Source organism: Eschrichtius robustus, chromosome X (assembly GCF_028021215.1).
Source record: "Eschrichtius robustus isolate mEscRob2 chromosome X, mEscRob2.pri, whole genome shotgun sequence".
In the NCBI taxonomy this organism is placed as follows: domain Eukaryota; kingdom Metazoa; phylum Chordata; class Mammalia; order Artiodactyla; family Eschrichtiidae; genus Eschrichtius; species Eschrichtius robustus.
Genome location: NC_090845.1, coordinates 45,325,518 through 45,338,403, shown reverse-complemented (window position 1 = coordinate 45,338,403; position 12,886 = coordinate 45,325,518). Strand labels below are relative to the sequence as shown.

Genomic DNA, 12,886 nt, shown 5'->3' with positions numbered 1-12,886 from the left:
ACCCCTCAACGATTGGCCGCCTCACCCAGAGGGCGTGGCCCAGCGAGCTGTCTATTCGCTCTGCGGTCACTTCCTGTGGAGTTTCCCCAGCCCAGGGAGGAGGGGGAAGAGGACAAGGGGGAGGAGGGCGGTCGTCCGGGGTTAGGTTGGGGGGGGGGTGTTGGTCCGTTCTGGGCGGGGGATGACTCACAGCCCATCCCATCTCCCCGACGCCGCCCGCCCGCGCAGAGCTTGCTCCATGGCTTAGCGGAGGAGGCGGTGGCGAGCGGGGGAGGGGGACTCTTATTTTGTTAGGGGGACCGGGCCGAGGCCCGACCGGCCTGGCAGGGCTCGCCCGGGGCCGGGCGTCATGTCTCATGCGGCCGAGCCAGCTCGGGACGGCGTAGAGGCCAGCGCGGAGGGTCCTCGAGCCGTGTTCCTGCTGTTGGAGGAGCGCAGGCCGGCCGACTCGGCCCAGCTGCTCAGGTGCGGGACCGCCTGGGACCGGTAGTGCTAACTGGGGTTCCCGGGGGCCTGATCTGGGGGCAGCGGGGGCCCAGGACTGTGATTGGAGGCCCTCGGCCTAGTCTTGGAGGACGTCTGGGCGCCCGACTTGTGGGGGCACCTAAGGAATCTGGCGGTGGCTTGCTTGGACTGAGGCTTAAAGGAGTCGTGGAAGTGCATTAAGGGAGGCCTAGTTCAGATTTGGGGGGGCCCTTGACTGGGTCTCGAGGGGCTGATTCTGTTGTGTCCAAAAACTAGTCTAGGGTAGCTGAACTTCGGGGACTGAGACTCTGACTAGAGGCTGAATTTGGGGTCTTTGAGTCAGATATGAGGGGAATGAATTTGAGGGGGCACTCTGTAGGTGAGGCACTGATTTTTAAGGGACTTTTTCCCTCAGAGAAGGCGTCCTAAGATATAGAGGTGCTGTCTTGGGAGCTTGGTGACTCCCAGTGGCTGGTTGCTGGAGGCTGTGTTTGGGGATAAAATGACTCTGGAGGGATTTGGGGGTATCTCGGATATACTGCGTGGGACCAGCCTTGTGAGTGTGTGTGAGTGAACAAGAAAAGCAACATTCATCAAGACTTGATCAGAATAATCCCTTCACCTGCCCACCCATCCAGCGGGGTAGTGGAAAAGCCCTCTTCCCACACCCCATAGGGGCTTGAATGGGAAACAGTCAGACAGACAGGCAACGGAGATGGTGCTACCTCTTAGCCCAGAGAAGGCCTCAGACCTTATTTTGGAACCCAGAGGAGGGTCTTGTTCCTGCTGCCACCTGCCCTAGCCTCTCAGCCAGCTCTTTTCACCCCCTACACACACACAGACACAGAGGGTTTTTTTTTAATCTCACCTTCCCAGTCTGTCTTTCAGGCCCTGGAGACAATCTTGAATCTGACCCTAGAGCTGGAATGAGCACCAATTGCACCATCCCTGCCTGGGTGGGTCCTCTCTGACCTCTTAGCCTTACTTCCATCAGCGGGCCTGGAAGCCCCAGCCCTCTCTGTCCATACCGTGCCCATTCCAGTGCCCACCTCTTCCAACTTCTGTGCAATCGAAGTGTGAGCATGGGAGGGGGCTTTGCCTACTTTCTGTCTGGGATTGTGCTGAGCTCAGCGGCTCCCCAGCTTCCTCTTCCCGACTTCCTGGGGTGGTTTTAGGGCCCCGTCTGTGAGTGAGGAAAGGGAGGAAGACAGATTCTTGGGGAGGGGCAAGTCAACGACAATCTCAGGATTCTAAATCTTTGACTAAATTCAAGGATGCATATCTATCTGCCTGCATGTTAATGTCCCCTACACACGCTAGTGTCTTGCAGCCAGCATGGAGGGTTGAGCAGGAGCCTTTCAATATATGAATTTACCATCTCCTGATGCCTTTATAACAACCTAGATCATCACAGTAGTGGCGATAGTTGAAAGGGACTGGTGTACATGGCTTCTTAGTTTGTGTGTCAGTGGGTGTTGGTATTGGAGGTGTGTTTGTGTTTTGATCTATCGAAAAAACTGGAGAGTGCTGGGCAAGCTCCTCCGACCAAGAAAAGAATGTTCCTATAAAGCAGATCATCCACCCAAATTCTCCCTCTTGTCAATCCAGATTGTTGGACTGTGGGGAGCCCTTGTTATTTCCATCTTGTTTTTGGATGCGTGTTCGCATCCCACAAACTCTGGCTGGGGCAGGGTTGGTGGCCGGGAGCTCTTTTGGGAAGTAGTGGATCCTTCAGTAAAGTGAATCAGCTACCCCAGTTCTCTTTGTGATGCATTCAGTTTGTGTTACAATGGACTGTTCTGCCGAGGGAAGCCCCTACCGTGCAGTATGCCTGTGGACCTATGTGGGCTCACATTCAGCAGCCAGGAAAACAATGGGGGGTGTGGGGGCTGGGAGAACTCTGAATGCAAAGTCAGGAATCCCACAAAGTGAATTGTCATTCCTCAATTCTTCGTTTCTATTCTCCTGAAACCCAGGTTGTACACCCAGGTGATTGTTAGATTGAGGAGCTGGGGTCCAGGCTTATTATTTTTAATCTTAAGGACCTATGGGTAACACGGAGCAAAAGAGAGTGGAGAGGGGAGAAGACATGGGAATTCATGGTGGTGGTTTCAGCAAAGTGGCCGAATGTGAGGGATACACTCTGTTCTCCTCTCTCCTGGTGTATGCTTCTCTTCTCTTCTTTTCTCTTCTGTCTCTGTCTCTGTCTCTCTCAGGGGAATGACGTCTCCATACAATCACTGACCCTCACCCCTGCCTTCCCCCCACCCTCAGCCTGAACTCTTTGCTTCCGGAATCGGGGATTGTTGCTGACATCGAATTAGAAAACGTCCTTGATCCTGACAGCTTCTACGAGCTCAAAAGCCAACCCCTATCGCTACGCTCAAGGTATGTCTCCTCTCTCTGACTCCCCTTCTGATTCCTCAGGCCCCTCCATCCCCTCTTGATGGGCAGAGGCCCTCAGTGCCAGTCCAACCCATTCTCTCACCAGCCTGAATTTTTCAGATAGTAAAATTAAGAGCCAGAAAGAGCATGTGGAAAGCAGGAGGCCAAGCTAGGATTCTAGTATCTCAGACAAAATCTCCCTTGCTTCCTCCCCCACCTGCACATCCATTCATAGATTAAAATTGCAGCGTGCCTGGAGTTCCCAGACACAGGGCGTGGCCTGATCAAGCCCAGCCCCCAAGTAGGCGGAGCCGTTCCCATAACCCCTGGTCACCCTCCCCCCAACTCAGCAAATTCACCCACTCCCAGCCCTTGAAGAACCCCTGCTGGTCTCTTCTTTCCCCCAAGCTTGGAAGTCTAAATGTGCTGAGTCATGGGCCTGGGCTCTAAGAGAGGGGAGGGGACCTGGAAGAGGGGCAGGAAGAGAGGATTGTGAAATCGCTGAGATTTTCAAGACTGACTAGCTCCTGGGACCAGAGGCCCAGGCAGGGGAGGAAGAAGGGCCTGCGGTTGCCCATATAGCCTGATGCCCACTCCCAGGAGCTCAGGGAGCATCTCCAGCCCCAAATTGAGCTTAATGAGCCCTCTGTGTCCGTATCTACTCCCACAACCTCAATTCTGTTTCCTTCTGCTCTCCTTTAAATAGCTCGCAGAGCTGAACAATAATGGTATCTCCGCTTGATATACGAACAGGCCCAAATCCTGGCTTCACCATAAGGACTGAGGGCTAAAGTTACCCCACCAGACTGTGACCCCTGAGGGCTGTGACCAGGTCTGGTTCCTTTATCTCCCCTCCACATTGTGGCTTCTGAAGGCAGAGAACAGGCCAGGTTCCTATGTCTGCTCCATCGCACTATGACTTCTTAGGCTTGGGCCGAGACTTTTAGCTTACCTGTGGCCCCGTATTTCCCATTCCACAGCCTCCCAATATCACTGCAGGCCACACCAGCCACCCCAGCTACACTCTCTGCATCATCTTCTGCAGGGGGCTCCAGGACCCCTGCCATGTCGTCATCTTCTTCATCGCGGGTCTTGCTGCGGCAGCAGCTAATGCGGGCCCAGGCCCAGGAGCAGGAGAGGCGTGAGCGTCGGGAACAGGCTGCAGCCTCTCCCTTCCCTAGTCCTGCACCTGCCTCTCCTGCCATCTCTGTGGTTGGCGTCTCTGCTGGGGGCCACACATTGGGTCGTCCTCCCCCTGCTCAGGTGCCCAGGGAGGTGCTCAAGGTAAGGTGACATCCAGAGGCCCTGGGAGGGCCTCCTGGTGACTGAGGATTGGTCCTGGTGGCTTTGGGACGGGGTCCTAGGGGCTCTAAGGAAGGTCTCAGGTACTGTTAAAAGGGGGCTGTGCTAGTATCCCATTGTGTTTAGGGTTTCCAAGACGTTCTTGTGGAGTTGTGAGGGGTTCTTGGGGGCCATAGGATGTCTTGGTGGATCATGGAGGCTCATGAGTGCCCTGAGTGGGCCCTGGAGTCTGTGAAGTGGCTTTGTAGGAAGCACTTCACATATGGTTATGCATTAGGAATTCTTTGGCCATTGGAGTGCCTTGGGAAGCCATGTACAGTTCCCACGTCTGTTAGGTGGGGTCACAGGCTTTGCGGGGGGCCTCTTGGGGACTGTGACAGGGTGCTCCAGAAACTCTGAGGGATTCTGCCACCCATGGGTAGATCTTGAGGGCTGTGAAGGATCTCTGAGAAAGGGAGTTTGGGTCCTAGGGGAGACTTTAATCAGTATTTGGGGGCGGGAGAGGGTTCTCAGATTCTGGGCCTGGTTTGCCATCCTGAGCCTAGGAACAGATGACTTCTGAGGGGCAAGCTGGGGCTCAGAGTCACCCCTCTGAGCCCTGTTCTACCTTGTTCCCTCCCATCCTGTCTCCCCCGCATTCCACAGGTGCAGACGCATCTGGAGAACCCGACGCGCTACCACCTGCAGCAGGCGCGCCGGCAGCAGGTGAAGCAGTACCTGTCCACCACACTTGGGCCCAAGCTGGCGTCCCAGGCCCTCACCCCACCACCGGGGGCTGCTAGTGCCCAGCCACTCCCCGCCCCTGAGGCTGCCCACGCTACTGGCCCCACTGGCAGTGCTCCCAACAGCCCCATGGCGCTGCTCACCATCGGGTCTAGCTCGGAGAAGGAGGTGAGTGGCTGCAGACGACCCGCCCATGCTCCCCCTGCCCCAACTTCTTCTTACGCTCTTCCATATTTCTTCTCCCAGATTGATGATGTCATCGATGAGATCATCAGCCTGGAGTCCAGTTACAACGATGAGATGCTCAGCTATCTGCCCGGAGGCACCACGGGGCTGCAGCTCCCCAGCACGGTGAGGCCCTGAGATGGGAGGTTGGTCTAAAAATTAGCACATCCCTCTATCACTGAGGGATATCTTATATACACCCGGGCTAGCTGTGTACATAAGAGACTGTCACCTTGGATTGTACTGAGATAGAGATAGAGGCTGTATGTTGAGAATGGGGCACAACAGTGCCCTGGGGCCATGTTGAACTGCATGGAGAGGTGAACCTTGTAGTTTTTGATATATACACGCTGGGGACTTCATGGAGCTATTAGGGCATACCGAAGCACTCAAGCTTCATTGTGGGAGGGACCAAGAAGTGGGACTCTTGTAGCATTTTGTTTGTTTGTTTTGAGTGTAAGACAGGTTTCTTTTTTTTTCTTTTTTTTTTTTAATAATTCTTTATTTTTATTTATTTATTTTGGCTGTGTTGGGTCTTCGTTTCTGTGTGAGGGCTTTCTCCAGTTGCGGCAAGCGGGGGCCACTCTTCATCGCGATGCGCGGGCCTCTCACTATCGCGGCCTCTCTTGTTGCGGAGCACAGGCTCCAGACGCGCAGGCTCAGTAGTTGTGGCTCACGGGCCTAGTTGCTCCGCGGCGTGTGGGATCTTCCCAGACCAGGGCTCGAACCTGTGTCCCCTGCACTGGCAGGCAGATTCTCAACCACTGCGCCACCAGGGAAGCCCCAAGACAGGTTTCTTTTTATTAAGTTTTCCTAAACCTGTCTCATGTTTACTGAATGTTTTTCTTTGTGTAAGAACGTAACCTGGAGCTTTAACAAACCAATTTGGACAATGCAACCTGGATAAATGCTTGTCTGCACACAAGTCATCGATTACCATTCTCTGGCCTGGCCTCCATGTAAATCCAATTGGTCTTAAAGCCTATCTAAACAGAGAGCAAGCAGACCACATCATCTTATTTCTAGTTTAAACTTTAAACCTCAAATTCACCCCCATCCCAAGACCCACACCCTCCCCCACACACAAAAGAAAATTTTTAGAAGAAATGGCCATTAAGAACTGAGTCAGTTGCCTAAGAATTGGCTTAATCCTGCAGCCAGCACTCCAAAGTAGCTCTTGGCTTCACAGCAGGCCAGCTGGAACTCTTGAAGCAGGACAGGTAGAGAATGGATAGAGGATGCTCTGAGAACAGGGCCAAGTCCTGGTGCTGCGAGGCTTCCACACATGCTTACACTCCAACATAAATACACTTCCACCTTTCTCCTCTAAGTGATGTTTCTCTATAGCACTTTAGAGCTTGTAACTCTCTAAATTTTTTAGCGCAGAGATGGACAGAAACTTATTCTAAACATGCAAGGTATAATCTTATTTCTAACAACATAGGCCAAAATTAACAGAGAAGCTCTCTGTTATACAGATTATCTTGTTGCGTTTTGAATGTACCAGGACATTCAGGTCATGAAGACACACCTAGACCATGAAGTGATTGGAACACGATATGCCAGAGGTGTCCAGATTTGATGTGGTTGGACCTTGAAGTGACTAGAACATACCACATCTCTTACAGTGAACTGTGCCGAGAGGCTGGGTCATTGTAAAGACTGGATAAAACTTCCTAGAGCAGGAGATGCACCAATGAATTTTAACATTCTGGTTCTGAACATTCCAAGAGTCTCATAACTCGCTTTGGGACATACCAAGTGGCTATAGCTTTACTTCTTTCCAGCTTATCAAGAGGAAAGAAGCACATGTAAAAATGGTACCAGTTTATCAGAATTTTTCATTGATTTGGGCACAGCTAGAGATTGGATGGATCCAGCAGACTAGTGGGGGTTTCAAGAGATGAAAACTCATCAAGAGGTGGGACTAATTACTTATGGATTAGTTCGTTGCCCTAGGGTGTATCCAGGAGAGTGTGAAGGAGAAGAAAAAAACAAACTAGGCTGACATAAAAACAGTGCTTGTTGAGTAGTTGGACAAGAAATCCTGAGAGATCAGAATGTGCAAGAGGGTGCCAGATCAGAACCTCGGTGCATGGCAGCCTGAGACTGTATGCAACGCAGTCACAGCAAAAGACTGGAGGTTGGGCTGGAACTCTCCAAAAGGCCAGATTTTGGGTGGAATGTTGCCATGACAATTTCCCAAGGTCTGAGAAGACTGGGTTGGAGTGTTCCAAGAATGCTGAGTTGGAATGTAGCTCTAGGAGGGGCTGAAATGTTGCACTGGAGCTGACAAAGACCTGAGAAGGGTGGTTTTCTGGCACTTCTCAGAGCCAGTGCCGGGGTTTGGGAGAGGGGCTTCAGAAGTCACTGGGGGATTCGAGGGGCTGTGGGGACACGATGAGCAGGCCAGGCAGGCTCCAGTCCCCCAGCAAAGCAGGGTAGGTCCCCTTGACCCTGTCTTCCCTGTTGAGTGGCTGTGTGAAATTCCCTTGAAGGAGAAGGAAGGGTTCCCATGCTGAGCCAGCCAATCCTTGCATGAGGGGGCCCATCTTTGGGGTGAGTGGAGGGTCAGGAACCTGGTTGAAGAAGGGGCCGAGCCTGGGGTCTGTTTCCAACCATCGTTTTTCCACTCTCCCTGCCTGCAGCTGCCTGTGTCAGGGAATCTGCTTGATGTGTACAGTAGTCAGGGCGTGGCCACGCCAGCCATCACTGTCAGCAACTCCTGTCCAGCTGAGCTGCCGAATATCAAACGGGAGATCTCTGGTAAGGGCCAGGGTCTTGGCCCCGTGCAATTATCATATACCCCAGGGTGAGCCCCATATCTACCAGGTCTGGGGGTCAGGCCTGGTTCTAAGGGAAGAGGGTTTAAACAGACAGAAATGGGGGCTGTTTGCCATCTTTGTCCATATGGCCCGTGGTCCTGCTTTCACTCCACTCCCTCTCCTCGGGTTTAACAAGTGGCCTGTCACCATGGCTTCTTTAAAAATTGTAAAACTGGTGGCACTTCGCTTGCTTGCGCCCACCAAAGCCTGCCCCAGCGGCTGCACATGCTGCCCACCGTCGTCTGTCATCTTTCCCAGACCCAGAGGCCCTGACCACCTCCTGCACTCTCTTCCAGAGACAGAGGCCAAGGCCCTTTTGAAGGAACGGCAGAAGAAAGACAATCACAACCTGAGTGAGTGAGAGCGCGTGCTCCTGCCCACGTGCCGTGCAGCCCTGCCTCACTCTGCGCCCGGCCTTCCTTGGGGGCCTCTCCCTGCAGCAGCCTCCCAATTCCCCAGTTTCTCCTCTTCGCTTCTCAGCCTATTGACGACTCTTTCCCACTTTCTCTTTCTCTCCCCCGCCTTCAAAGTTGAACGTCGCAGGCGATTCAACATTAACGACAGGATCAAGGAGTTGGGCACCCTCATCCCCAAGTCCAGTGACCCGTGAGTCTGGGCCAGGAGCCCCAGGCCGGTGGAAGGTGGGGTGGGGGCCCCACTCCCTGAAAGTCATTCCCGGGTGGGCCTGCCCTAAGTGGGAACCACCCGGGCAGTCCTGCTCCTGTGCCCCTTTCTCACCCAGCTTTCCTCACCCTGAGCAGGGTTGCAGCCCCTCACCGTGTTCCCATCTAAAATTTTAGGTGCATGACATTATGGTCCATGACATTATGGTCCACGTTGTCTGCCCCCCTGTACGACATAGACAGTTTTCCGCTTATTTAGTACCTCCTTTATTTACTCAAAAATTGTATTGAGCTGCTTCTGCTTTGTGCCAGGTACCATGCTAGGCCCTGAGGATACCAGAGGGAACAAAATGCACAAAAATCCCTGACCTCATGGAACTGATGTTTTAGTGGGGGCAGACAGACAGCAAACAAGATAAATATGTAAACTCCGGTGGTTATGATGAGTGTTGTGGAGAGGAATCAAGAACGGAGGGAAGATGGGATATTGGGGAGGGTCACAGTTTGGGGTGAGGAGGGTGGGGAGAGGGCAGGCCTCAACTGATGAGGAAGTACTTGAATAAAGAGCCTAAAGAGGTGAGGCAGGAGCCATCTGGGTGTCTGAGAGAAGAGTGTTCAAGGTGGAGGGCAGAGCTGGGCTGGAGGCCCTGAGGTGGGAATGATTTTCCATGTTCTAGGAGCATTGAGAAGCCAGTGTGGCCGCAGTGAGATGAATCAGAGGGTCATGGGTAAGAGGAGCAGTATGGGATCAGGTCAGAGAGGGCTTCCTGGGTTCGGGGTGTGATGGGGCATCATTGGAAGGTTCCAGGCAGGTGGTTTTCATCCGAGCATTCCATACCCTTGATGTCCCTCTGCCTCAAGTTCTAGGCACGTGGCGGGGTGCTCCATCTACCTGGTGCAATCGCCCCCTTCAGCTCCCGAGAGACTCCATGTGCAGCATTCCCTTCTTTCCTCCCCCTCGGGCCCCACAGGGAGATGCGCTGGAACAAGGGCACCATCTTGAAAGCCTCTGTGGATTACATCCGCAAGTTGCAGAAGGAGCAACAGCGCTCCAAAGACCTGGAGAGCCGGCAGCGATCCCTGGAGCAAGCCAACCGCAGCCTGCAGCTCCGAATTCAGGTCTGGAAGGAGGAGGCGGTGGCAGGGGTGAGGGGGGCTTCCTGGAGGCAGAGGCAGAGGGAGAACAGGCTAGGATTTCTCCGCCTGGCATATTTGGGGGATCCCCGGGCTTCCTGACTCACATGATGATGATAAGTAGTAATCATAACATTAGCAATAATAATAATGAATGTTGGTTAACGGACACGGTGTTTTATCTTGTGCCATGCACTATGACAAGAGCCTTATCTCCATTTACTAAGTTAATCACAACAATCCTGTGAGACAGGGACCATTATCATACCCACTTTCTAGGTTGGGACTCTGAGGCTCAGAGACGGTAAGCAACTTGCCTGAAGTTACGCAACTAGTGAGTGGCAGAGGCTGAATTCGAACCCAGGCAGCCTACCCTTTTAACTGTTATATCCTCTGCCTCTGAGGGACTCTGAACCCCATCTTATCCCACCCCCACCACCCACCCCCCTACGTTTTGCAGGAGCTAGAACTGCAGGCCCAGATCCATGGTCTGCCAGTGCCTCCCACCCCAGGGCTGCTCTCACTGGCCACAACTTCAGCCTCTGACAGTCTCAAGCCAGAGCAGCTGGATGTTGAAGAGGAGGGCAGGCCAGGCACAGCAACATTTCATGCAGCGGGGGGACCTGCCCAGAGTACTCCCCATCAGCAGCCCCCAGCGCCACCCTCCGATGCCCTTCTGGACCTGCACTTTCCCAGCGACCACCTGGGGGATCTGGGGGACCCCTTCCACCTGGGGCTGGAGGACATTCTGATGGAGGAGGAGGAGGGGGTGGTGGGGGGACTGTCCGGGGGCGCCCTGTCCCCACTGCGGGCTGCCTCCGATCCCCTGCTTTCTTCAGTATCCCCCGCAGTCTCCAAGGCCAGCAGTCGCCGCAGCAGCTTCAGCATGGAGGAGGAGTCCTGATCAGGCCTCACCCCTCCCCTGGGCCTTCCCCACCCAGGAAAGGAGGACATGTCAGGATGAGGCCCCGCCTTTTCCCCCGCCTTTTCATGAGACTGCCCTGCCCAGGTGTACTGGGGGAAGAGGAGACTGATGAGGCCCCACCCCTGTAACCAGGCAAGGAGGAGGAGTCAGGTGAGGCCCCACCCCTTCCCCACAGGACAGGCCAATGCAGGTGTTTCAGACGTGGAGAAGGTAGGGACATCAGGGCCTGTCTCTTGCAGAACGCAGCCTCACCCCTGCCCCGTGGGACCCGCCCTTGCCCAGGTGAGGGAGGGAGACGGGATGAGGTCAGCCGCTGGCCCCTAGGGACTGTCCTAGCCATGTTTCCTGGGATAAAGAGGGTCAGGATACTGCTCCATCCCCGTGGTTGTGGGAGTAGATACGGACACAGAGGGCTCATTAAGCTCAATTTGGGGCTGGAGATGCTCCCTGAGCTCCTGGGAGTCTAGTCTATCCTGGCAAGGAAGAGGAGTCAACATGGAGGTCCCAGCCTGGGGGTTTAAGCCCTGCCCCTTCCCCGTGAACCCTGCCCTGTGCAGGCAAGGAACAGAAGTGAGGATGAGAGCCAACCCCTTTACCTGGGAACTCAGTCCTGGCCTTCTAGCAATGGAGGAGTCAGGCCCCGCCCTTTCCCTATAGGAACAGCCCAGCGCAGGTATTTCAGGTGTGGAGGAGTCAGTAAGGTCGGGCAACTTTGTGGAGATCACAGCCCTCGTCTCTTAGCCACATCCCATCCAGTCATTCCACACTGCAGGGAGGAGTGGTACTTAAGCTCCCCCGCCTTAACCTGGGACCATTGTGACTTAACCTAGGAGGGCTCTAAGCCGACCTGGCCCTTGAAGAAGGGGGCAGATCTTGAAATCTTGTGGGTTGACATTCCAGACCTAGATCAGGAGTGAGTGAGAGTTAGACCCCCACACTTGGGCAGAGTTTTACCTCCTTTCTTGAAGGGTAGATTGGGGAGGTGATGGAGATAAGGGGGTACTGGGTCCATGTTCCCAGAACCAGCACCCCGGTACTCTTTTCTAATATGTAGAGGAACAAGATGAAGGAAGGGGCCTTTCCAGGGAGTTCCCCAGCCCAGGAACAAGTGGAAGCCTGTCGCACCAAGGCAGAGGCTTAGGGGGAGGATTGCAAAAACATATATACCCCCTCTTTTGTTTTATCTGATTTTTTTACTGACCCCCTACTCAGAAGCTAGGTCACCCCCAACCCCTGGCCTCCACCTAGTTCTCCATTTGGAGAAATCTTCCCCATTTCAGAGTTATCAAGAGACACTCCCTGCCCATCCCCATCCCTCCTACCCCATACACCCAAGGTTGTCAGCTTTGGATTGTTGGGGCCGAGCCCCGAGGAGGGTGTACTAAGGGGTCTGTAGGTTTGTGATTAAAATAATAAATGCTAGGCGTGTTTGATGCGCTTTTAACTTTGGCAAAGAGTCTCCTGTCCTTGCTTTTTCTCTGTGCAATGAGCATGGCTCATGAAGGTTCTTGGAAGAAACAGATTTGAGAGGGATGGGTACAAGAATTTAGACAGAGGGGCTGGAGAAAACAATGTACAAACAAAAGCAATGAGACCTTAACTGTCTGCTAAGCAGCCTCCTAACTGTTGCAAGCGTTTTACCCAATTTATTATCCTAAGGAATATTCATCAAGAAAGTACTGATTCTTACTCCTATTTCACGTTTGAAGAAACACGAATAGAACAGGGTTTAAGTAACTATCTGACAATATACAGCTGGTAAATGGATGAAGCGCTAAATGGTAAAGTTAGGTGAGGGCTCTGGTTTGAACAATGTCATTGAGGACAGACGGGCCAATGAAGATTTTCTTGCAAGTTCACTTTTGAAGCTGATAAGGAAATATATGAGGATATCTCCTGGCAGACAGTAGAGGTGTTCCAGCTGGTGGAAATGGCAAAGACAAAAACCGTAAAGGTAGAGGAACAAGCAAACAACTCGGTTTTGGAACCGGTGTTGACATTTGGGGGGAATTTAAATGGAAGTGAATAGACACAAGTATCTTAGGCTGGGGAAAAAAATATTCCTGGAATTTCTCAACCGAACTGACTCCCAGGGCAGGTATAAGGCCTGGTCCTGTGTCACCCCCATCAGGCTGCGACCGACCACCACACTTGCTGCCTGCCCCTTTCTAGCCTAACATACTGTGAGCCCTAGGGCCTGGTTGCTGAACCTCTACCACCAGACTGGTGGCTCCCTGATAGCTTTATTTTTTTTCTCCTCAAATTGGCTATATTCTCTT

General features: G+C 53.3%; 1 protein-coding gene across 2 annotated transcripts; it reads left to right on the top strand.

Annotated features, from left to right (window-relative positions):
• The first annotated feature begins 243 nt into the window (after positions 1–243).
• TFE3 (transcription factor binding to IGHM enhancer 3) lies at positions 244–12,061 on the top strand. Of its 2 annotated transcripts, XM_068532990.1 has the most exons (10): positions 245–465; positions 2,740–2,853; positions 3,831–4,134; positions 4,798–5,043; positions 5,122–5,226; positions 7,749–7,866; positions 8,222–8,278; positions 8,456–8,531; positions 9,520–9,667; positions 10,143–12,061. In XM_068532990.1, the coding sequence occupies exons 1-10, from the start codon at positions 350–352 to the stop codon at positions 10,584–10,586; spliced, it is 1,728 nt and encodes a 575-aa protein (XP_068389091.1). In that variant the 5' UTR covers positions 245–349; the 3' UTR covers positions 10,587–12,061. The 2 variants fall into 2 exon arrangements, with proteins under 2 accessions (XP_068389090.1, XP_068389091.1); XM_068532989.1 differs by having other exon boundaries at positions 244–465; positions 4,798–5,226.
• Positions 12,062–12,886: the final 825 nt, after the last annotated feature.

Excerpts from the sequence above, each read along its gene's own strand:
- TFE3 (XM_068532989.1), top strand. The coding sequence starts at position 350 with ATGTCTCATGCGGCCGAGCCAGCTCGGGACGGCGTAGAGGCCAGCGCG. Across the intron at positions 7,867-8,221 it reads TATCAAACGGGAGATCTCTG|AGACAGAGGCCAAGGCCCTT; the intron begins GTAAGGGCCAGG and ends ACTCTCTTCCAG. Across the intron at positions 9,668-10,142 it reads GCCTGCAGCTCCGAATTCAG|GAGCTAGAACTGCAGGCCCA; the intron begins GTCTGGAAGGAG and ends TACGTTTTGCAG.